This window comes from Apus apus, chromosome 23 (assembly GCF_020740795.1).
Source record: "Apus apus isolate bApuApu2 chromosome 23, bApuApu2.pri.cur, whole genome shotgun sequence".
Classification (NCBI taxonomy): domain Eukaryota; kingdom Metazoa; phylum Chordata; class Aves; order Apodiformes; family Apodidae; genus Apus; species Apus apus.
The window spans coordinates 518,370-542,743 of NC_067304.1; the positions used below are offsets into that span (position 1 = coordinate 518,370).

The 24,374-nt window shown below is 51.4% G+C and overlaps 1 protein-coding gene across 1 annotated transcript in view; it reads left to right on the forward strand.

The window, feature by feature from the left end:
- The window catches only part of LGR6 (leucine rich repeat containing G protein-coupled receptor 6), a 139,407-nt gene that overhangs the window by 41,384 nt on the left and 73,649 nt on the right, over positions 1–24,374 (forward strand). The window contains exons 2-3 of the mRNA XM_051639319.1: positions 6,521–6,592; positions 16,788–16,859. Coding sequence (XP_051495279.1) covers positions 6,521–6,592; positions 16,788–16,859 — 144 coding nt within the window. The remainder of the gene's footprint in view (positions 1–6,520; positions 6,593–16,787; positions 16,860–24,374) is intronic.

Sequence of the window (24,374 nt, forward strand, 5' to 3'; positions counted from 1 at the left end):
GAGTCCTTCAGGGTACCCAAAGCATGGTGTGTGTCACATCATTTTTTGGTGAGGATCAGCTAATCAGTGAACAATCAAAGGGTGTTCATGAAAGAAAGCAACATCAAAGCAAATAATTTAAGGAACCCCTCGAGGGCCAGAGGAGTTGTAAGGTCTGAGGCTGAATCACATGAGCTCAGTTTCCATGAACTGTGTCTCAGTTTTCCTGCAGGTACAAGTTAGAAATGCTTATGACAAATGCTTAGAATTAGTTGGGGAAGGGGGGGATGTTAAATCATCCTAATTATGATGGTTTTGGTGCAGAGGCATTTGAAAGCATAGGTAATTTCAGCACCTAATGCAAGATGCCTTAAAAGAAGGGATCTCCATGGGTGAATGGATCTGACACCAAACCAGAGGTTCAGTTCCAGCAGAAGCGTCGTTCACTTCACTGTCAGCATTTAGGACCGTCGTGACACGAGGTCGAACTCAATAGCCATGCAAGAGCATTTGACAGTGAAAGGTTTCCTGCTTCTCTGGGATACTTTGCAGAGAGCTCAGGCAGGGAAGCCACTGGGGAAAGAGGAAGACAGGAGCTCTGGAGCAGGAGGCTTGTCCCAGTGCACCACTGCCATGTGGTCTCACAGACCCAAATGCAAGAATCTGGGCTGTTCCTCCTCTGGTCGTGTATTGCAAGCCTGGGTGAAGCTGCAGTCCTTCCTCTCCTACCTTTCAAATTTCTTTTAGAGTTCAAGAGACTTTGGGATCTGAATTCTGTTCTTTGTTCTTGTCTCGAATGCCTGCCATGATACTGTCCCCATCTTTGTAGTGGTATCTCCAGTGCAAATGACAATAACCATGCTTAGATGTGAGTGACCCAACACATTTGACTCCACTGGATGCCAGTCACTTGAAAGAGAAAGCTATTTTGGAAAGCCAAAGTCATTGGCAGAGCTGAGAAAGGTCAGAGGAGTCCCTAATCCATTCAGTCCATTAATCCCTAATCCTTCTGCCAGAGGTTTGGGGCTTTGAGCAACCTGGCCTGGGGAGGACTAGTGAGAGGTGTCCCTGTCCATGGCAGGGAGGTTGGAGTTAAATGATCTTTAAGGTTCCTCCCAACTCAAACACAAGAAACCCCACTAAGAGGAAAAGCACAAGCTTGGGAAAACACAGCCACAAGTCAACAACATCTTTACAAGTGCAGTAAGCCAAATATTTGCTCCACCAACACTTCAGGCAAGAATCCTGTGCCTCATCTTTCACACAAGCATGGACAGCCTGTGGAGAAACATCTCGTACTTCTGTGGTTAGCAAAATCACCTGGTCCAGGGCCGTGCTCAGGGAATTAATTTCCAGCCCTTGGAGGAACTCTCTCCTTCTCAGCATCTGTCCTCATACCATCCCCTCCGTGCTGTCCTCATACCACAGCCAGTCCTGGAACCACACACACCAAGCCAGGTGTGATGTCCACTGCTCCAGAGGACCTGGTGTTGGGCCCCTATAGGATGTCCTGCTGGAGAGTTCACACTCAAGCTGAACCCCTGGCACCGTATTTGCCCCATTGCTCATTAGCTCAGAGACCACCACCAGGCTTTGCACCATGGGCCTCTCCTTCTCCATGTTGTGTGTGTAGATGTGCTATGTTTGAGTCCTGCAGGACTGCAAACCCCCAGAGCATCCAAACACCCAAACCACAAGTGAGTTTTAAATAAAATTACCCAAAATGTTCTCCATGAAACAGGCATGGAAATCAGGGCTGGATTTTTCTTCACTGACCCAAGAGATGGGAGAGAGCCCCTTCCCTCAGACCTGTCTGTGGCCAGGAGCCCCAGGGGTGCGAGAAGGTGAGAGGGAGGCCAGTGGAGCATTTAAGCCACGTGACAGGGAGATCTGAGGCTGTGATGGGATAATGGCATTTCTGCTCTGCCTTTTGGGAGATTTCTTCAGAAACCAGTGTATTTTGTTCCTCTTCATGGATCAAAGGGGTGGAAAGAAGGGGTCAGAATATCTTTGACCTCCTCACTGTCACCAGACACTGATGCTGAGGGTCGTGCCTCCCATGCCCAGGGGCGTGTGGCAGGGGCTGTTCCCACCATGCCCAGGAAGGGGCTGGGCACCCAAAATACAGCTCAGTGAGGTCTGAAAAGTGTCTTCTGTGGTGACCAAGGAGTATTCCCTGCACTGCCAGCTGAAGGCAACTGAAGGAACTTGGAGTTTAAAGGAGATCTTGGATGTTTCAGATCTGTGTTTCGTGTCACAGCCTTTCATTTTATGTTATTTTTTGTTCTTTTCACGTTGTTTCATGACATGTCAAAACATCAGACTGATTCATTACAACATAAACAGGAGACACTTTGATGTAGGAAAAAGAGATGTTTTAATGGGTGCTAAGTAGCAACTGCCCCTAGGGATTTAAAAATAAAAATAGAACAGCACAAAATAGTATTTTAACCCTTCTATTGTACCCCAGGATCATCCAAATACAGATTGCAGCCTTGCACACAGAACAATGCAGACAATTACTTTATTTTTGCATTCATTCTGAAAGCAGAATGTTGAATTTTGGGGATTATTCCACCACTTCTTTGGAGAGGAGAAAATTATAAAGAAAAGAATCAAACCAAATCAAAACTTTTCCAGGATTATCTTCAAATAGGGCTCATGAAACTGCACAGTTTTGTCACAGGACACATCTCCAGAGAAACTAGAAGGTGGTATTAGACCCTTCCCAGGTGTAACTTGCTTCCACCAGTGCCAAAGAGACCTGGTTAGAAAGTGGTGGGGGTTTCTGTGGAAAGCGTGCAGAATGAAGAAGCCCACACCCTCAAACTCACTAAGTCTCCTTATTAACAGAACTTGGGAATTTTCTCACTGAAGGATACAAAGGAATTCGAGTAAATTTTTTCAGTAAACTTGTTTTCCACTGAAGCAGTTTCCTACCCAGAGCCCAAAACCAGCCTCTCATGGTCCAGGGCATCTCATAGAATCATTAAATCATTTTGGTTGGAAAAGACCTTCAAGATCACCAAGTTCAACTGTTCCTCCAGCCCTGCCAAGGCCACCACTGCCCCATGTCCCCCAGCACCACATCTACAGGGCTTTGAAACCCCTCCAGGGATGGGGACTCCACCCCTGCCCTGGGCAGCCTGGGCCAGGGCCTGACAACCCTTTGGGGAAGAGATTGCTCCCAAAGTCCAATCTAAACCTCCCCTGGTACAACTTGAGGCCACTTGTTCCTTGGGAGAAGAGACCAACCCCCCTTTGTTTGAACCTCCCTTCAGGGGGTTGTTGATTTGTGTAGATTTGCTACGTGATCTGCAGCCTCAAGTCCTGGGTCTGCAGGATGATGGTGTGCTGTGCAGATGGCAGCCAGCTCACACAGGTCTCCTTTGGGTGGCTGGGTTGTTCAGAGGGACTTTTCTCTTTTGTGCTTCAGCCCTTGTCCTTGGCACAAGCCTCCTTGCTCCATGCACCTGTCTGATGCCAAAGCAGATCCCGCTGGCAGGGAAGGCACATCCTTCCTTATGCTCACAAGCCTGGGATTTACAGAAGGAAAGAGTAAAGTGAAATGCTTTTGTTTTTATGCTGTGCCTCCTTGTTCTCACATCATAAGAGAAACATCTCAGCCTCTGCTATTCAGCCCAAGCAGTCCAAAGGAGCCAAGAAGGGACCTAACTGCACACAATGGCCAAAACCAGCCCTGTCTGCCTCACACGAGTCTGCCCAGTGCCTCAGGTGACATTGGACTTAGGCTGCTTGGTAGTGGATATGTCCCTTCCATTCCCACTGCTTGTAACCACACCAGCTTTTCATCCAGCCTCTTCTTTCCTCAGAGCTGTAAAGATCAGTGCTCACTTGCAGTCACTGGGCTCTAGACTTGGGTAACAAGCATGGTTTTCCTCACGTGCATCTGCTCAGGAGGGTTGTGTTTAGCTGGAGACAGCAAAGATGGAAATAAGCACAACGAGATTCCTCACACCCTCTAAACTCAGAGTCTGTCACCCACAGAGCCAACCACTGTCCCTTGATCCTGGTGTTTTTCTCTAGTTTTTTCCAGCTTAGAGCAGGCCTGCCCAATAGGATGTACCATGACTCACACCCTTCTCCAAAGGAGCTGGAAAAGCTCCCTGTGGTGGCTGGCATGGCCAGTGATCACAGAAAGATACTTTTGGGCCCAAGGACATACTGTCCTACCCCAGTGTCACTCATCTTACTGTTCCTTCTCCAAAAATTCTGAAACTATAGCACTGCCTGTGCTGTTGTCTGACTTGCTCCAGAACCTGCAGAAGCTCAGGCAGACCACCCTGAAGAAGGAACTGTCTCTGGCTGCTCCCCTCCATCCCTTTGCAGGCAGAGCCTGGTCTGTGATAAGACAATGAAATGCCACTTGGAGCCTCTTCTTGTAATTCATAGAATCATAGCATCATAGAAGTGTTAAGGCTGGAAGGGACCTTAAAGATCAACAGGATCCAACCCCCCTGCTATGGGCACGGACACCTCACACAGACCAGGCTGCACAAGCCTCATCCAACCTGGCTTTGAACACCTCCAGGGAGGGGGCATCAACAACCTCCCTGGGCAACCTCTTCCAGTGCCTTCCTACCATCATGGCCCCTCCCTGATGATCTTTAAGGTCCCTCCAAACCTTAACCATTCTATAATTCTAACTGAAATCTCCCCTCTTTCCGTTCAAAACCATCACCCCTTGTCCTGTCACTGCTCTCTCCAGTGAAAAGCCCCTCCCCAGCTTTCCTGGAGCCCCTTCAGGCACTGGAAGCTGCTCTAAGGTCTCCCTGGAGCCTTCTCTTCTCCAGGCTGAACACCCCAACTCTCCCAGCCTGTCTCCAGAGAAGTGCTGCTCCAGCCCTCAGATATCTTCATGGCCCTTCTCTGGACCTTCTCCAACAGCTCTGTGTCTCTCCTGTGCTGAGGGCACCAGAACTGTACACATTTCTGCAGGTGGGGTCTGACCAGAGCAGAGCAGAGGGGCAGAATCCCTTCTCTGGCCCTGCTGGCCACACTCCTCTTGGTGCAGCCCAGGACACAATTGCCCCCCTGGGCTCCAGTGCTCACTGACGACTCATGTCCAGCTTCTCATCTCCTCCCATCCCCAGGTCCTTCTCCTCAGGACTGTTCTCCAGCCATTCTGCCCCCAGCCTGGATTTGTGCCTGGGGTTGTGCTGACCCAGGTGCAGGACCTTGCACTTGGCCTTGTTGAACTTCATGGGGTTGGCACTGGCCCACCTGTCCAGCCTGTCAAGGTCCCTCTGGATGGCCTCCCTTCCATCCAGGGTGTCAACTACTCCACACAGCTTAGTATCATCAGCAAACTTGCTGAGGAGACACTCCATCCCACTGTCCATGTCTCCAACAGAGATGTTAAACAGCACTGAGCCCAATACTGACCCCTGAGGAATGACACTTGTCACCTGCCTCCACGTGGACACTGACCCATTAACCACCACTCTCTGGGTGCAGCCATCCAGCCAATTCCTGATCCACCAAGTGGTGCATCTGTCAAATCCATGTCTTGTCAGTTTGCAGAGTTTCCTGTTAGCAGAGAGGGAAATGGCTCAAAGGAGGATCCAGGGACCTACAGGCCTGTCAGTCTGACCACAGTGCCAGGAAATGTTATTGAGCAGATGAGCTTGAGGTTCAACAAGGCCAAGTGCTAGGTCCTGTACATGGGTCACAACAACCCCAGACAAACACTCCAGGTTTGGAGCAGAGTGGCTGGAAAGTGCCCAGCCAAAAAAGGACCTGGGGGTGTTGGCTGATAGTGGCTAAATATGAGCCAGTGCGTGTCCAGGTGGCCAAAAAAGGCCAACAGCATCCACCAACATCCACCAGCTCCTATCAACACTAGTGTGGCCAGCAGGACCAGAGCAAGGATCATCCCTCTGTGCTGGGCACTGCTGAGGCTGCACCCCAAATCCTGGAGTCAGTTCTGGGCCCCTCATTCCTTGGACTCCAAGGACATTGAGGGGCTGCAGCATGTCCAAAGAACAGCAGTGGAGCTGAGGAAGGGTCTGGAGCACAAGTCTGAGCAGGAGCAGCTGAGGGAACTGGGGGTGTTCATCCTGAAGCAAAGGAGGCTGAGGGGAGACCTGCTGGCTCTGCAGCTGCCTGAGAGGAGGTTGGAGCCAGGGGGGTTGGTTTCTTCTCCCAGGGAACAAGGGAGAGAACAAGAGGAAATAGCCTCAAGTTGCCCAGGGGAGGTTTAGATTGGATATTAGAAGAAACTTCTTCACTGAAAGGGTAATTAAACATTGGCACAGGCTGCCCAGGGATGTGGTTGAATCACCATCCCTGGAGGGATTTCAAAGCCATGGTGTTGAGGAACATGGTTTAAGCACCAGACTTAGTCGTGTTAGGTTATGATTGGTAGAGTTAGGTTATGGTTGGACTTGATGATCTTAAAAGTCTTTTCCGACTAGAATTATTTGGTCATTTTGAGGAGTCACAGAGCCTGGTGTTGGGGCTGATCCTGTGCAAAGCACAGTGTGACTGACCAGAGACTTCTGTCTGTCTTCCCCCCCAGAGATCTGAGCATGAACAACATCAGCCGGCTGCAGCCCAGCACTCTCCATCACCTGCGCTTCCTGGAGGAGCTGTGAGTATGGAGCACGGTCGGGGTGGGGCAACACACCAGAGAGGGAGCCCCTGGCCCTGGCAGCAACCCCCAGGGCTGTTACTGTGGCTGCAGAATGCGATGGAAGGAGGCTGCAGGCTGGGAGAGGGTGCATTGGCTCCTCCATTTTAGGGGGTTTCCTGAGGACATCACCTTTAGGCTGAGATGGTGTATGTGCAAAAAGCCAAAATAAAACAGGACCCCATCCATGATGGATCATTCATCTTCATTCACCCTTCTGCACACAGGGTCCCCATCACAGCCACCTGCAGGGGAGGCACATGAGCTGCCAGGCACTTTGCAGCTTGGGTGGCCACGAGCCTGGGCAACTGAAGGCTAAGAGCTCTGGGTGCCATGATGTATGCTCTGGTCTGAGCCAGCAAACTCAGACATGGCAGCCATCACAGTCCCTGTGTTTGCAGATGGGTGTGCATACTTACATGGACACACGTGTGCAAAGACAAACCTAGTTCTGTGAACATCCAGTCTTGACCAAAGAGATCAGACCAGGTACTGATGTCCAATATTCCCATGTCAGGTCAAATCTCATCACTATCAAATCATAGTGTAGGTTTTTAACTCCGAATGGTCTTCCAACTCATCTTCATCTGTCTGAGGTTTCTATTCATTAGAGCTGTAAGGACCCCAGCTACACAGACTGCCCCCCCCTCACCCCCCATGAAGAATTTACAGACTGAGCAGGAGTCATTCTTTATCCTTCCTTACCTTGGGGGCTAAAGCTGCACACAGAAGGTGGGTTTTCAAGAACTTGAATCCATCTGGATGGACATGGAGCTGCTGGAGTGAGTCCAGAGGAGGCCACAGAGATGATCCAAGGGCTGGAGCAGCTCTGCTCTGGAGCCAGGCTGGGAGAGTTGGGGTGTTGAGCCTGGAGAAGAGAAGGCTCCAGGGAGACCTTAGAGCATCTTCCAGTGCCTGAAGGGGCTCCAGGAAAGCTGGGGAGGGACTTGGGACAAGGGCAGGGAGGGGTGGGATGAGGGGAACGGTTTCAAACTTGAAGACAGGACACTGAGATGAGATCTTAGGAAGAAATTATTTGCTGTGTGGGCACCTGAATCTGGGACAAAATGCTCAGGCACGGGCTTGTTATTCCTCCTGGTGTGTTTCAGTCATTCTGCTCAGACGTGCGTGGAGTGATAAGACAAGGGAATATGGTTTTAAGCTGAAAATGAGGAGACTGAGACTGGATATGAGGAAGAAATACTTTGCTGTGAGGGTGGTGAGACACTGGAATCCCAGCTGCCCCATCCCCGGCAGTGTTGAAGGGCAGGTTGATGGGGTTGGAGCAACCTGGGCTGGTGGGAGGTGTCCCTGCTCGTGCAGGGGGTTGGATCTAGATGATCTTTCACGTCCCTTCCAACCCAAACCATTCCATGATTTTGTGATCTTGCAGCCTTTCTCTTTCCATTTTGTCAACATCTGTGTTGAGGTTCAACTTCAAGCACTCACTGGGGGTACTACAGTTTTTCAGACACAGAGACCATACTCTGCTGTACACAATTAGCAGTGTACACAATTAGTCTTGCTGCAAGCACTCATGTCCTGATTACATGTCATGTACAAACAGAGCAGTCTCAACCAGCAATGAATAAACATTTTTATGCTCCAAAAGAGGCAGCTTTCCACAGCCAAAAATAATTATGAATTAAATAGATGTAGAGGAAAAATTTATACAGGAAAATCTGAAAAGTAACTGGAAGTTGTTAGAGAACATTTTACTAGAGGTTCAAAATGCCACAAGTCCTCATTCAGAAAGCAAGGGAGTTTTGACCAGGAAAAACCATCCCCGTTGGGAGAAGAAATGGAAATTGCAGCATTAGATATCTGCATACCCAAGTTCCTGCTTGAATTTGAGTGCAATGATGCAAAAATCCTATTTATTGGAATCAAGTCATTTATATGAAGTCAAGCAAGGAATGGTTTTTATTTATTTTTAGGAATTAAAAGTGATTATTTCAACAACATCTTAACAGGGACAGTGTGCATATAGAGCTGTCATCAACCAGTAACCCAACTTGCCTGGCATTCCTCCTGCTCTTTTCACTTATATCTTTACCAGACTTTCATCCCAAAATATTACCTCAGGACCACGACACCCAGGATGGATCACTCTCTGTGCCAGGACACAAGAATCAAGCAAATAAATCCTGCCAATCCCCAATAAAAGTTGTTCAGCTCTCACAGCTCAAACCTCTTCCAGTTTCAGCTCCCCAGAATGTGTTCCCTTGGGTCTACCAGAGTGATGTCAGACCAAGGCTCTAGTTCCCCATGGAAGAACTGCCCGTGGTGGGGCAGGCTGAGGAAGTGAGGACCAGAAAACCTGCTGAGCGATGAGGGACAGTGCAGGTGTCTCCATGTTGGTGTCTCCTGGAGAGGAGGGAGACTTGCCTGCTTGCCCTCCAGGCAGAGGAGGGCTGAGGATGAAGAGGATTCTGTTGTAGCCCATCCTTGCTGCAAGTGCCTGTCTCAGTTAGAAGGAAACCTTTCAGCAGGCTTCCTATCTCCAAGGATTTTGGATGACCCTGCAGCCCCAGCCTGTCTCATACACTGTCATGTTCCCTGTTACATCCTTGATAAACTGGGCAAGTAACAGGCTGGAGTAATCATAGACAAAACCTGTACATTTCTATTTAACGTGAACCAAAATGGATGTTCTGGAGCTTTGGGCACAGATGAGGGCAGCAGGTCTGCTCCAGCTCAAGCTGCTTGCTCACTGTGTGGTCTTGGTGAGGTGATTTTCCCTGCCAGTGCCTCTTTCTACCATCTGTTCAGCAATGGGAATGGGCCTCCGAGGTGTGCCAGGACCTGTTAGTCATTAGATTGATTGCGAGCTGCTCAGGAAGGTGTTGCAGATGTAATTAGCGCTCATGCTTCCAGACTGCCAAGAGAGCAGGTTCTCCAGACTCAGCTGGCTTTGAAGAGACAAGGCCACTCCTCTCCCATGGTTCTCCATCAGCCTGTGCTCTTCCCTGTTACCATCAGCCTCCAGCACCAGGAGGAAACCAAGCAGCAGAGGCAGTGCCAGGAGCAAGCACCAGCCCAGCCCAGGTCCTTCCCTCCAAAGCAAACCTCCAGTGACAGAAGTGTTCAGACCTCGGCCTCACACAGGCAGGGACTCCAGTGTCTTCCTTCCCTTCCTTCCTTCCTTGCTTTCTGCAGGAAGATTGTTTAAAGCTGCTGATAAATTCCAGCTAATGAAGCCTGAAAAGCCAGAGCCGGGAGCCAAGAGAACCAAGAGCAACCGGTACAGAAGGAATAGAAAGAGGATCTTGAAAGCAGCCTGGGAGCAATAACGTGTCGAAATGTGTTCATCAGCGGGGCCTTTGTTACCCCGCATTGAATCCAAACACGAGCTCTCGGTGCCAAGAAGAGAAGCTGCAGCCAAAGGCAGGTGTTCACTGCCATTCACCTCTTGCCGCGGGGCACGGCGGCAAGATCAGACCCTTTCCCAGCCACTGGCTCTTTCACCTGCCTCTCCTCAGCCCCCGGGGCACAGGGACTCAGCCTCACAGGGAGCGCCGGCTCCGGACCCACAGCACGGCCTCCCCTCGCTGGCTGCTCCCTTCCCAGGCAGCTCAAGTGCCTGCAGGCCACAAAACAGCAGAAAAGCACAATGAAATAATGTGTAATATGGGGATTGTGGACACAGAAGCCCTCTTCTCCCCTGCACCAGAAGAGAAACCGTCTCCTCCCTTCTCTTCGGGTGCGGGTGCAAAGGTTGGTGGAACTGCCATAAGCTGTGGAGCAGCAGCACTGCTGCAGTGACCCTGCCTGGTGTTGGAGCACCCACCACCACCCACACCAGCTCCCAGACATCTGAAGCATCCATTTTTGGGGGTGTTGTCCAGCACAGGGTCTCACTCCAAAACAATCTCAGTCTTGTAAGAGGCAGCACTGCAGTAACGCTGGCTTTGAGCTTCCTGGAGAACCAGCACTGCTGTACAAAGGGCTACTGGCATTTTTGGGCAATGCTGAAGTGTTCTGGCACCATGGTGAAAAGCCTTTCCTGGAGCATGTTTGGAGTAGAGTATTGCTAGGAGAGCAGCTGTGGTGGGCTTCCATAAAATAGCAGGCTGCAGAGGTCTCTGGTAGAGAGACAAAGGCTTGTGGGGCCTTGACCTTGCTTCTCCATGCTGAAATTTGGAGGCAGCACCACTGTCCCCTCAGTAGCCGCCTTGCTTGGCACAGGTCTCCATTTCCAGACAGCTGCAGATGAGGAGCTGCAGCTCCTCTGAATGCTTGGACAGTTTCCCCCAGGATGCTGCTGAGATCCTGTGCCTGAGAAGGCACCAGGATACAACTTGTTAGCAACAAGAGTACTAGCCCTAGTTCATCCAGGACCTCCTGGCTGACATAGGTCCTTGGCAGGGGATGGCACTGGTCATCAACAGAGTGAGTGGGCAAAAGCAGAGTGTTAAAAGGTAATTCCTCTGATGAAGACTTCCAAAGGTCCTCACTGAGCCATCTGACATGCCCCAGGTACAGGTTGGCAGGTGGTGACAGGGGGGAAGGTCTTCTAAGGGGTTCTCTGTCATGCACTTTGAAAAATGAAGCCAGGTTATTGCAGGAGCCCAAGTCAAATTCAAAACATTGTGGAAACCTGGAGATTTCAGTTCTTTTTCTACTCCATTTATTGTGTTCAGCAATTGAAAAACCCTTGCGAGTGAGCACAGCTGGTGCCAGTTTTCCAGCAAACTGCCTTCCAAGTAACTCTGTCCTGGGGTACCCTGACTGGGCCACTCAGGGTAGAGTCAAAAGTCAAAACTGCCCCAAATGTTTGGAAGGAACAAATGTCCCCAGAAAACCTTGACAGTTCATAATACAGGGGACGGAGAGGACGGGGGGGCAGCCAGTGTCCTGTGTTGGGTTGTTCAATAAGGAGTTGTGTCTCATTAAATCTTATTGGCAAATGAATCCAAGCTAGCTTGCATATGAACATTCGTGTGGGTTGAAAACTGGCTTGAGGACCATAAACAAAAGGAATTAATGCCATCAATCTATCGAGTTGGAACAGGCATTCTGTGGGGCTCCAGAGAGCAGAGCTAGAAACTGGGCTGAGAAGTCTCCTCCTCAGGGATGGAGTACAGGCCATGTTAGAGGCACCTCCAGGTGATACAAGACTAGGACCAGGTGCAGATTCCTCTGTGGGAAGGGAGAGTCCAAGCTTGGCTCTTTTCTCAAATGTACCATGTTTTCACTTGCAGGACTTAATTGGCTTCACTCCTGGGTTGCACCAGCATGAGAACAAACTCAAGCCTAGCACAGAGCCCCTGGTTCCCTGTGTGCCTGGTGATGGCACAGCCTTGGCACCAGGACACTGCTCAGACAGGAGCACAGGGAGTTTATCTGGGCACAGGTTCTGCCTTGACGCTGTTAGTGCTTGGGAAAAGAACCAGAGCAGGAGATCAAAGCTGACCTGCTCAATAAAGATCTCCCAAGGGGAAAATTCCACTGGGATATGGACATACATGTTCATCCTGTCCTGCCAATGGGCAATGTTCCTGTCTCCTTATGTGGATGATAAGAGCATCACCATGTTGCCCGAGCACATGGCATGAGTGATCATGCCCAACAAGCAGCCTTTGGGCATGCCATGGAGTTGTGGCATGACCAAGGAGCCCAAGTTACAGGAGGGGGTGGGAGCCTGTGGTAACTGAACTGCAGCAACCATGAGGTGGTAAACCATGAGTTTGTTCCAACTTGGAGTGTATTGGGAATGCAGATCAAAGCCTGGAGGAATCTTCTGAGAAATCACAGGAGTGGAGAAGGGGTGGGGGGAGCAGAATCTAAAATCCTCTGAACAAGCAAGCTTTCCAAAGCAAGCCAGCCAACACCAGCTCCCACCTCCCCCTTCCACCTGCCCCTTGTCTCCCGCTTCCATCAGTCATTTTAAATCCAGAGCTTTCCCTTTCTCCTGGCCCCATCTCAAGGTGCAAGCTCCAGGTTGGCAAGGCACACAGCTGGACAAAGTCTGCCTGTCCTAAAAAGAGACCTGAGCAGGCCTGCTGTGCTATGGACCCCTATTCACCCCTGTGTGCTTTGGGACAAGGGAATGCCACCTCTCAGTCCTTCTTGGTGGGTTTATTTGCTCCAGTCTTCTCCACAGAAGGAGAAAATTAAGAGCTGTCTCAAGGGAAGTCCCACTGGCAGCATCACTTCAAATGTTGTTGTTCCCTTTAAAATAAAGGAAGGGATGGTTCCAGTGGGTTTCCTGTGGGATCTGGTTTCTGGAGATACATTTAATGGGTGCCTGTCTGCCAGGCTGGGATATTTCTGGAGAGTCTGAGTGAGAGGAACAGAGGGAACCAAGGGGATATTGTCAGGTAACCTTGGACCGAGGAAGGGTCACATACAGGGGGGTCTTTTATGTCTTGGATCTCTCACATGAACTGGGACAGGAGCTAACAGATGGAAACAGATGGTGTGTGTTCCCAGTGGCCACTCCTCCTACTGGACAGGACACTCCAAAAGACCTACCCATTCCTGAACTAACTAAGACTGATGGGACACCCTGCTCCCTTGCTTGGGACACCTGTTAGCACTGGGAGCATCATGTAGCTCCTGTCCTCGCAGCAGAGCAAACCTCCACAGCCCAGACCCTGTGTGTGCATCCCAGCCATGTGCCCCTCTAGGAGAGCAGAACCTTGGCTTGTGTGTATGGACATGGACACCTCCCAGCTCCCAGGCTCTGCGTGCCACAAGTAAGCAGAGCACAGCCCTGGCAATGGCCTTGGGAGGAGGATGGGGTAAAGTGGCTGTGGCTGGTGCCTCCCTTTGTGCCTGCTCCTTGGCTGGGCCTGGAGCTCTGCACCTTGGGGAGAGGAGCTGGGCTACTGAGCAGGAGCAGAGCCAGAGGCCAGAGGTGACCCAGGGGTACAGCATAGTCTCAGTGTGGCAGGGCCAAGGACAGAAGCAGCAGCAATAGGGAGGCACGGCTGCCTCTCCTGGGACTGGGAGGTGGTTGTGCCTCTAAGTTCACATAGAGATGGTGCCCAGTGGAGCCAGGGCATCTCCCACAGATTTGGTTTTCCCTTTATGCTCTGTTTTGCCCATGGTGCTGAGACACCACAAGCTAGTTCAGCAAGGGTCCCACCAGCACAAAGGGCTCCCTGCCACCCTGTTCTGTAGCCCCAGCCTGGCCTCCATCCAAGCTCCACGATCCTTTCCCACCAATCCTGGAGGTCCCAGATCCATTTAGGGACCTGGCAAACAGTCAAACACACCCAGGGAAGTGAACAAAAACGTGCAGAGCTGCCAGGAAAAAAGTTGATAGCACACTGAGCTGTGAATTGTGCTGTCAGGGAAGGCATGGGGCAGCCAGCAGCTCTAGGGAGGTGAGGACAGACAACCCGGACAAACAGGAGATGCTGGGAGCAGGCTGAGATTGTGGAGCAGGAACACCTCCCCTCCAGGGGAGCACTCCCTTCCCCTGGACAACACTCCCTCCCATGTGGAAATCAGCAATCAAAAGGAGCAATTACCCCAAATCACAGCCCCCAAGTGACAAATAGCCCAGCCTGGCAGGCAGTACTGCAGAACAGGTTACAACCTGCTCACACACATTAAAGAGACGACCCCGTGCTGTTTATCCTGTTGGAGGCCTAATTATGGGAGCAATTTTCTCTAGATTCCCGAGGGGAGAGACAGGGAGGGAGAGAACTTGGGCACCCGCACCCGCCTGCTCCACCACAGCTGAGTGTGGCTTCTCCAAACAGCTCAGATCCTGCCCATGACCCCTGCAGAGCCCTCGCTGCACCGTGCTCTGCTCCCAGCTGGATTGCACCTGTCTCCTCTGAGAAGAAACGAGCTTGGTCAATGCTCAACTTTTCTATCTACAGGAAAGCTGGGGTAGGGCTTTTTACATGGGTGTGTAGTGAGAGGACAAGGGACACTGGTTTGAAACTTAAAGAGAGGAGATTCAAGTCAGACATTAGGAAAAAATTCTTCACTATGAAGGTGGTGAGACCCTGGCCCAGGTTGCCCAGGGAGGCTGTGGCTGCCCCATCCCTGGAGGTCGTCAAGACCAGGTTGGATGGGGCCTTGAGCAACCTGATCTAGTGTGAGGTGTCCCTGCCCATGCAGGGGGTTGGAACTAGATGATCTTTAAGGTCCCTTCCAAGCCAAACCATTATATGATTCTATGAATCTAATGCTAAATGAACACAACAGGCTTGTCAGCATCTGTGCCCCACTGCCTGGGCCTGGTTTGGACTTCCTGGGAGAGAGAAGATGATCCTGGTCACTGTCTCCTTTTGGGAGACACTTGACTCCAAGTCAAGTGGAAAACAAGTTTCCTGTCCTGCGACTATGGAGAAACCCAACCTTGACCTCTAACCACTTGGGGATCAGAAAGCACAGATACAGTAGTAATTTGGGGTCTTACTCAGGTTCTTAACCTGGCTTCATAATTTCTGGCTGATGGGCACTGGGACTTGGTCCATGTTTGTCCTCATGAGAGAAACAGGAGGAGAAAAAGATGACTAAGAGACTTAAACATCTCTCCTACAAAGAAAGGCTGAGAGAACTGGGACTTTTTAGTCTTGAGAAGAGAAGGAGGAGAAGGGATCTTCTTAATGTCTATAAATATCTGAGGGGTGAGTGTCCAGAGGAAGGAACTCTTTTAGGTGGTGCCCAGTAATAGAGCAAGAACAATGGGTATAAGCTAGAACACAGGAAGTTCCACCTCAACATGAGGAGAAACTTCTTTATTGCAAGGGTGAAGGAGCACTGGGACAGGCTGCCCAGAGAGACTGAGGAGTCTCCTTCTCTGGAGAATTTAAAAACCCACCTGGATGTGTTCCTGTGTGGCCTGCCCCAGGTGGTCCTGCTCTGGCAGGGGGTTGGACTAGATGATCTCTAGAGGTCCCTTCCAACATTCTGTGATTCTGTGATTTTCCTTAGGTCAAGCCTAGACTCGTGAGTCCTGGACTTCACTCCTGGCTCCACCATGGGCTCCCACCATGGTCTCAGGACCACTGTCCTTCTCAGTCAAAGTGATGGTAACAGTGATGCAGTTTTCAAGTTCAAGGAAAAATCCAAATACCTCTTGAGGTGCCAGCCTGCTCTGGGCCTTGATAAAATCTGAGCAATTTGATTAGATGGTGCTGGACAATGGTGAACCCTACAGTTTTCCTTGGATAAATTCTTTCAGCCAGTTCTGAATGTTGTCTCCTTCTCTTTGCTCTCCATCCCCACCTTCCTCTGTGATGCTGCTCTTCACTTTGTCTTCATCTCCCATCCCCTCATCTTCATCTTCATTCAACAGCCTTTCCAGGCTAGTTTCTCCCTACCCCTGTGATCCCTCCTATGGTTTTCTCCAGCCATAATTCATCCAAAGACAACTTAAGACTTTTTCTGTCCTGATTTTGGAAACTACACTTAGATGAGCTGGCTCTAGTGTGGCACCTACCTGGTACTCCCCATCTCCAACCCCTTGCCTGGTCTCCCCTCACTGCAGAGATACCAAGAGTCACACACTGGATGGGGCTAGAAAGGACCTCTGAAGATCACCTAGACCAACCCTCCTGCTAGAGCAGGATCATCATGTGTTGAAGGAGTTGGACTTTAGTTGTGATCATAGGGCTGGGGATGAGGGAGTGGAAGCAAAGTGGTATTGAGCTTTGATGGACAGGACAAAGGAGAACCTGCAGGATGCAGAAACAGGCCATATGCAGACAAAAGGGACAGATAAGTGTCCATGATTAAGGGATAGTCCTCCCAGGACCATGCATGAGTAGAAAGTAGCTCTCTCCTGCTCCCCTCTCAGTGTTGGAGGCCCAGGGCAGGGCAAGGTCTGTAGGTTGGGCAGTGCCCTCCAGCACAGGTCCCTCTCATGGGCAGCCTGTACTGTCATTTCTGTGGTTTGGGGTCCTCTGTGGGCATCCAGGGAATTGCTTGAGCCACGAGCTGTCACTGGATGCTGAAAACACAGATTTGGGTCTGCCAGGACCTCTTACTTTCTCTGCCTGTTCCCCAGTCTGAGAGAGAGGATGATTGGCAAGGGTTGCCCAAGCACACGATGGTAGCCCGGCTTGCAGGTGTTGCAGCCTCCTCCCCGTGGGACCAGGGCAAGATGCATGAATTGTTCAGCCTCTGCAGACAAGGGACTGTCATGACAAGGATGGTGACACATTGCTGGCTCTTCTTTTCCCTGCAGACGCCTCTCTGGAAACCAGATCTCCAGGATCCCAGGGGAAGCTTTCTCTGGCCTCTACAGCCTGAAGATTCTGTAAGTAACCCACTCCCCTCTGCAGAGCCACCCCCAGCCCCCCAACACTGGCCATTCAGTGGGGGCACTGCCAGGTGTTGAACCCTCCCTGGCTAACATGCCCCTTGGCAAGTGGGGAACTGTGTCCCACCCCAGGGGCCACCCACCCCCCTGCACTGCTTCCTTGCTTCTACTGCAGCAAAACCACGAGCAGGTCACCTGCAGATGGTTGTGTTTGCATAAAATTCACCAAATGTCTTAACACGGTGTCCTCCAGACATGGGGTCCAGACCCCAAACTGTCTTGGGGCTGGGTTGGAGCAACCCAAAGGTCCAGATATCTGCACACTGGCGGGCACTGTGGAAAGTTCTTGTGCTCTGCCCAGCTCAGCTGCCTCTGCAGCCATCCTGCCCTTGCTGCAAACTGCTGTATGGCCCAGGAAGCTTCTGCAAGGCTCTGGAGTGACCTTCCACTGGGGTTCCAGTGGGAAAGGGCTGACAAAGTTTCCCAGCAAATTCCTACCCACTGCAGGTCAGGGTGTCCCTGCTTGTGCAGTCACACCACTTCTTGTATCCGTGTGACAGTCCTGCAGGGTCTGTGCAGGGCATTGAGGTGGGAATCCCTCTCTCCCTTTCATGAACCATCTTAAAAACCTCCTGCAATAAACATTTCATCCCCAAGGGGATGTTTTGAACTCAGCCACAATGTGAAATTGTTGTAGCTGGTCCAGTTTCTACAGAGCAAGCAGGTACAAACCTGCTCCCAGGATTAGAGAGTATAGGGCTGTTTACTACGTCTTCTGAAGATGTGAAGTATGAATCCTGCCCTAAATCTCAGGGCTTAGAGATTTATCCATCCCCTGCATTAGGCAACAAATCAAAGGAACTGAGGAAAAACCACAGCTCTCCCACCCAATTTCAACAAGAGGAACTTTCTGCTCCTGCAACGCAGGAGCCTTTAAACCTGCTTTTGATCAATTTTTATTTGTGTCAGGCCCAGGTAAGGGCTGAGGCAGGAGGTGCAGGGGCGATGCCTCCCTTCCAGAGCCAGCCTGCTCCCCAGGGGTGCAGTCAGGACAGGATCATGCTCCCTGCCCTCTGCCCACCTGCACAGGTGCTCATGAACACCCCGCATGCTGCAGGACCCAGCAGTGGCCAGGAGGAAGCCTTCACCAGTGACCCTGTTGTAAGGAGAGGCTGGAACCATAGCATCATGGAATGTTTGGGATGGAAGGGATCTTAAAGGTCACTTAGATCCAACCCCCTGCATGGGCAGGGACACCTCCCACCAGCCCAGGTTGCTCCAAGCCCCATCCAACCTGCCCTTCAACACTGCCAGGGATGGAGCAGCCACAGCTTCCCTGGGCAACCTGGGCCAGGGTCTCACCCCCCTCACAGCAAAGAATTTCCTCCCGAAGTCTCATCTAAATTTACCCCCTTCCAATTTAATCCGTTCCCCCCTTGTCCTAATCCTCCCTGCTCTTGTCCCAAGTCCCTCCCCAGCTTTCCTGGAGCCCCTTCAGGCACTGGAAGGTGCTCCAAGGTCTCCCCAGAGCCTTCTTCTCTCTAGGCACAATCCAAACTCTCTCAGCCTGTCTTCATAGAAGAGCTGCTCCAGCCCTTTGTGGCCCTCCTCTGGACTCACTTCAGGAGCTCCATGTCCTTCTTCTGTTGAAGGATCAGAGTGTTTCCAGATGGGAAATTGTTGCAGGAAATTGCTCCAGGATGTCTTGTGAGAGCAGAAGTTGGTGTCCTCATGCTTCAGGACCTGCCTTGCTCTCAGCTGGGCTGTACCCAGTGACAGAGTGGCACTTGGGCTGTGACACCAACCCTGCCTGCAGGCTTGCCTTTCATTTGCTGCCACCCCCCAACCTTTCCCATGGAGATGTGCAGAGGACAAGCCCAGCTCCAAGGCCAGGGAAGGAAGGGTTGAGGCTCACAGTGATGCCCCATCCAGGACCTGCCATGGGTGTCTTACTTAAGAACTTTCCTGCTGCTTAAAATCAGGGCACTGCCAGCCCTCACTTCACTTTCCAAAGGCTCTGATGCTTTCCTGGCTTGTTTGCAGGGGTGTGTTGGGCTGACAGCTACTCTTGCTGCAGAAGATGCTTTCTATAATGACCTTTTGAGCTCCACTGGAGTGAGGTCACCAGTGGATGCAGCTGCAGGTCCCTGCGCCCTCCAGGAACACCTGTCATTCACCCTCATCTGTTCCTGAGTCACTGTAAGAGTGAGGCCAGCAGGGAAAGGCATGGTCCCTGGGAATTTGCTAGAATAGGACTACAAGTTTTGCCAGGATAGACCTAATAGCACCAAGTTTAGTCATTTAGGAAGAGCTCTTGGCAGGGATGAAGACTCTCACTTATTTCCTCCACTGAGGAAGATGCTGGAGAAGGCAGGTGAAGGTCACCATGAGTTTCCTTCAGGTCACAATTCAGGTACTTCAGGACATGGCAGCAGTGACCTGGTTGGGACTGGTGACTCTGCAGCAGCTCAGCAGGATCAGCCCCATCTCCCCAGGGACAAGGGAGGAACAAGTGTCCTTCCTGGCACTGGCTTGCTGCAGAGCCATGGGCCACTCCACCTCCCTTCTGACCTGCCTGGACAGGGTTGTGCCTGCAGGGTGCCTTCTACAGCAGCACCATGACCTCCCTGACAATACAGTAACATTCCCAGAACCTCCTGCAGGGGAAGATGATGTTATTGCCATTTTACTGGCTGGAAAAAAGCAAAGCAGGAACTGAGCTTGGAAGCAGGGTTGTCCCTTCCCAGTCCATTGCAGAGCACCTTGCACCTTTCCTCAGGGTCTGGTTGTGCTCAGAGTTGGGCAGAAGAACTTGGAGAGGGACCATGGGGCTGGCTCACCCTGCTCCTTGCTCCTGGAAGTGACCAAAAATCTTCCCCCCTTTCCTAGTCCATGTCCCAGTTACTTCTTCCCTTGCTGTGCTGCTTTGCCCCCATCCAAACCTGTTGAGGGCAGGGCCTCCCTGGAGAGCCAGCTGCTCCAAGTTCTCCACACAACCTGATACTTTGAGAAGTGCAACTTCCACCCAAAAGGCTGCAGGAGGCATCTGGGTCTAATGGGGAATTGCCATGATTTGTAGGGTAGTGTCATTTGGATACCATGGGTACTACACAAACATGGGGGTGGATGACCAGTTGTAAATTGGTGCAAACAGGTGTAGCTCAGGCAGCATACAGAGGTGTTCCAGGTAGCTGAGGAGCACCAGTCTGACCCCAGTTGTGTCTGCATCCTCTGGGGCTGCACAGTGCAGAGCACTTGGGCTTCCTGTGACACCAGCTGCTCTGCTCTCTGGCCAGACCAGACCCTGGATCCCTTAGGACCAGTATAACCTCTATTGCAGTCAGGAGCTTTTGTCTGCACTTTAATCTCCACCAAACAACCACAAATCTCAAAGGATGTATCTGGAGAGAGAATCTGAAGACCCATGAGGCAGTAAAGATCAGAGAAATGCTGGGATGTCAGGAATTAAAAGACAGGAGCAGGGAGGAAAGTCCCAGCTCCTCTCTGTAGATAGAGGCAAAGCATCGAGTTTTACTGAATGATCCTGGCTCTGCAGTGACCTTCCACATCACGTTTCCCTTGAAAGGGAAGTCACCTGGAAAACAAACTAACCTCCAAATCCCCGGAGCGGGGGATCATGAGTCTGGCACTGGTGGTGATGTCAACACATTTTACCAACAGCTGCAGCCACGTGCCAATGATGCTTCAGCAACAAATGTAGTGAAGTAGAAAACCAAATTGCTTTATTTAGAAACAGTGAGAAGGATCAGGGATCTGGTGATGAACTGAAGGAACAATGAGTCAGCTATGGCTGCTTAACCAGGAGAGGTGACTGAGGTTGGACAAGCAGCTACTGCAGTAAGGAAGGAAATACATGTTCTTCCTTTTTGAACCACGGAATCACCAAGGCTGGAAAAAAACCTTTCAGATCATCAAGTCCAGAAGACAGGACTGGCAGGTTTTGTAGCAGATGGCACCAGGGATATTCAGGACAGAATGTGTCTAGATGCAGATGCTCTGTCACAGGTGGGCTAAGCTGTGATAGGCATGGCTGGGACTGGCTGCCCCAAACACAACCATCCTGTAGTTTCTCAGGAGCTGATTCACAGCAAGATCAGAGATCTATCTCTAATGACAGGAGTGTCCCTGAGGAGACAGGATAGTAGCTGAGTATGGTAACACTCTTCATAATGTAATTTTAATGTGCTCAGGCCTTAGAGCTTATTGCAGTCATGTGCACATCCACAAGTAAACTCTTATATACCTCTTGGGCTGTCAAGAGCCCTGGTGCTTTCCTGGTCTATCCAGAAAATTATTTTATGTTTAAAAAGGATGGGAAACACCCTGGGAATTCCTCAACAAACCTGCCTGTGCAGATGGTCCTCTCCCTGCCCTCGGAGTGAATCCCAGAGCTACTGGAAGCAGGACCAGATTCTTGGCTCTGTCTCCTCTGGCTGCTTCGCTGCACAAAAAACACCTGGAAAGTGGCCATGGAGATAGGCCTGTGCAGAACCCATGCAGGGGTACAGCCAGGGAAGCAGGTGTGTGGAGACTTGGAAGAGAGCAAGTGAAGAGCCAGGCTGCCCCACTACCAGCAGAACATGGTCACACAGGGGAATCTGCTGAGATCTTCATGTTCTGACTCTTGAGCCAGCCCTAACCAAGGGCCAAGGGGAGATGTGGCCTCCTCAGCTCCTCTCAGGTAGGTGCAGATGGACAGCAATGGATGTGTAGCTGCAGGAGCTGGTGCTCTGGGGTCTTCTCAACGGATGGATATATCCCTTTGCAAAGAGGCTTTGCAAGTGCATCTCTCCCAGGGGCTCTGCTCTGCAGCACAGCCAACCCACACCCTTCCCACAGAGGCTGATGCTTCTTGGTCCATGCTTCATTGCCAGGAACACTGGGAACCAGCTCCATAGACTGGTTTGTCTCCTCTGCCAAGGACCTTCCCTTGCAAAATTAAGTCCTTAGTCCTTGTTATCCCTGCCTTTGAACTTTCCAGAGTGGAAGAATATGCTGCTTGGTCAGTCTCTGTAAAACTGGAAACCTCTTCATCCTTCCAGACCTCCTGGTGAGCTGCCTGGATGCCCCTCGCCTCCCAGTGCCCTGGCTGGAGCTCCCTCACCAGGCAGCATCCATCCCAGCTGCCCATGTGGCTGAGCTTGTGCTGCCACAGCTTCACATCTCACCCCCCACTTGCACTGGTTCCCCCCAACAAACGCTCTCCTGCACACACAGGAGGACCAACCTCTGCCTTCCTCAGGGGATCATGAGAAGAAACCAGCTGAGAAGAAACCCCAACCAGATTCCACAGGGAAAGACTCCAAGTGCAGCCACAGCCCAAGCCGGGCTCCCCCAGCGCGCGAGGGGCAGGAGCCTGGGTGCATCCCCTTGGCTGCAGCCCCCACAGCAGCCAGCCAGGGTGGCCCATCCTCTGCTGCCTCCTCAGCAAAGCCTCATCAGCCCTGGGGAGCCTGCAAACCCCCAACACCAGCCTGCCCAGGCAGCAACACCAGAGCTGCCCAGCACCCGCCTGCTCAGGCGTGTTGACCCTGTGCTGCCTGCAGCTGCCTCCACCCACACGCTGCTCCTGCTGCCCATGACTGACCTCCACCCACAGGCACGCTGCAGTGAGCCTGGCAAGGGTGGCTTTGCTCTGCCCATGCCACATCTCCTGGCCAGATGAACCCGACAGCCACCCCTACTGGTCCCTCTTTCTCTCACCCCCCTGAGTTGCAATCGCAGCATCTCCTGTGGTCCAGGACAGGTGCTGACTAGCCAGGCTGGTGAACACACATCAAAAAACACCATCAAAAAAGCCCTGTTGCCCCAGGATGGCAGGTTTGCAGGTGGCCTCGGACATTTCAGGAATCCCCAGACAGACACTAACTCCTCAACAGCCCCAACCTGTGCAGAACAGCAATGACTTCGAGACAAAGAGAGCGGTGTGGCACATCCAAGAGACGCTCCCATGGGGAGGGAAAAGGAACTGTGTGCAGAGGTTGGAATGTCTTTAATCCCCACACTCAGGCTCCAGGCACAGTTGCCTCCAGCAATAACAGCCCTTTGACTGTGCTGGCTGAGTCACTTCAGCCTCCCAAGACGGGGACATTTTATCATGCACAGGCCTGTCCCTCTGAGGTTTTATATCTGCTGAGACTGTCTTGTGCAAGCATCCTGGTGTGATGGGACCTGATCCCAGCATTTTTCTGGTCATTCAGGTGTGGTCTCTGCCAACAAAAATCCTCCTACTTCTGAAAATAAAACATGACCTCTGAAGAGCTGGGTTTGATGCTGGTCCCAGTCAGGCTGATGTGGGCAGCAGGTTGTGTGTCCATGTCTGCCAGGGTTGGCAGACTCCAGTATGGTCACCTGAACAGCGCTAACCCAGGTGACAGTGCACTGTTCAGACCTGGTTTTGAGCACTTGCTGACCTGAATGGCCTTTGCTTGTCATGTTCACCACAGTTCTCAGCTTGCCCAGAAGGGCTGGTGCTGCATTTGGTGATGGTTCATCAACCAGCAACATCCTGTGGGACTTGACTTGTTGAAGACGGAAAGTTGCACTCAGCCATGGAGAAACTGCATGGACCAGAGTAGGCACAGGGCTGGGTGGGTGGTGAGATGGCTCCACGGGTGCAAGAAGTCAAGCTCTGACTGAGGTTGTCTCCAAGTTACTGTGAAACAGCAGCTTGCAGCAGGAAAGCTAATCAAGTCCAGGGATTGTGTTTTAATTGTAACAGGAGCTGATGGAGAGGCAGGAGCAAAGACAAGTGCTGATGGAGAAAGGCTGAGGCCAGTGTGATCGGGGATCTCAGGATTGCTGTGATCTTGTGGTGAGAGGTTCAGTTTCAAAGACCATGTCTGTGTCTTGGTCAGTCACCCTGCAGCACACTTGGGATCCTGATGCAGATCCTTGTACATCCTCCATGCACACACATTGGAGTACAGCTGCTTTTCCTGGGGGAACGTGGCTGCAGGGAGGGGACGGAGCCTGCCTGAGGCTTCCAGGGACATAGAGTCAGGAGATAACTGGTTTGAAAAGTTGTAGTGTTGTTCACACAAGTCATGCAGTGACCCCTTAATACAAAACACATCAACTATTCTTAGACATGAGGAGGAAATTCTTTGCTGTGAGGGGGGTGAGACCCTGGCCCAGGTTGCCCAGGGAAGCTGTGGCTGCCCCATCCCTGGCAGTGTTGAAGGGCAGGTTGGATGGGGCTTGGAGCAGCCTGGGCTGGTGGGAGGTGTCCCTGCCCATGCAGGGGGTTGGAACTAGATGATCTTTAAGGTCCCTTCCAACCAATCATAGAATCAATTCCATGATTCTATGATTCTGTGATCCTGGGAACTGGCCTGGAGGCCAGAACTTCTGCTGTGGGTCACACCTCAGTTACTGTCCTCTATCATATACTAGATCAGCATCCCAAGAGGGGAAATGCCACCATTTAGACAGAGAGGGGCCCTGTGACCCTTTCCCAGCTCTCCAGATGTCCTGCTGTTCTATGAACCC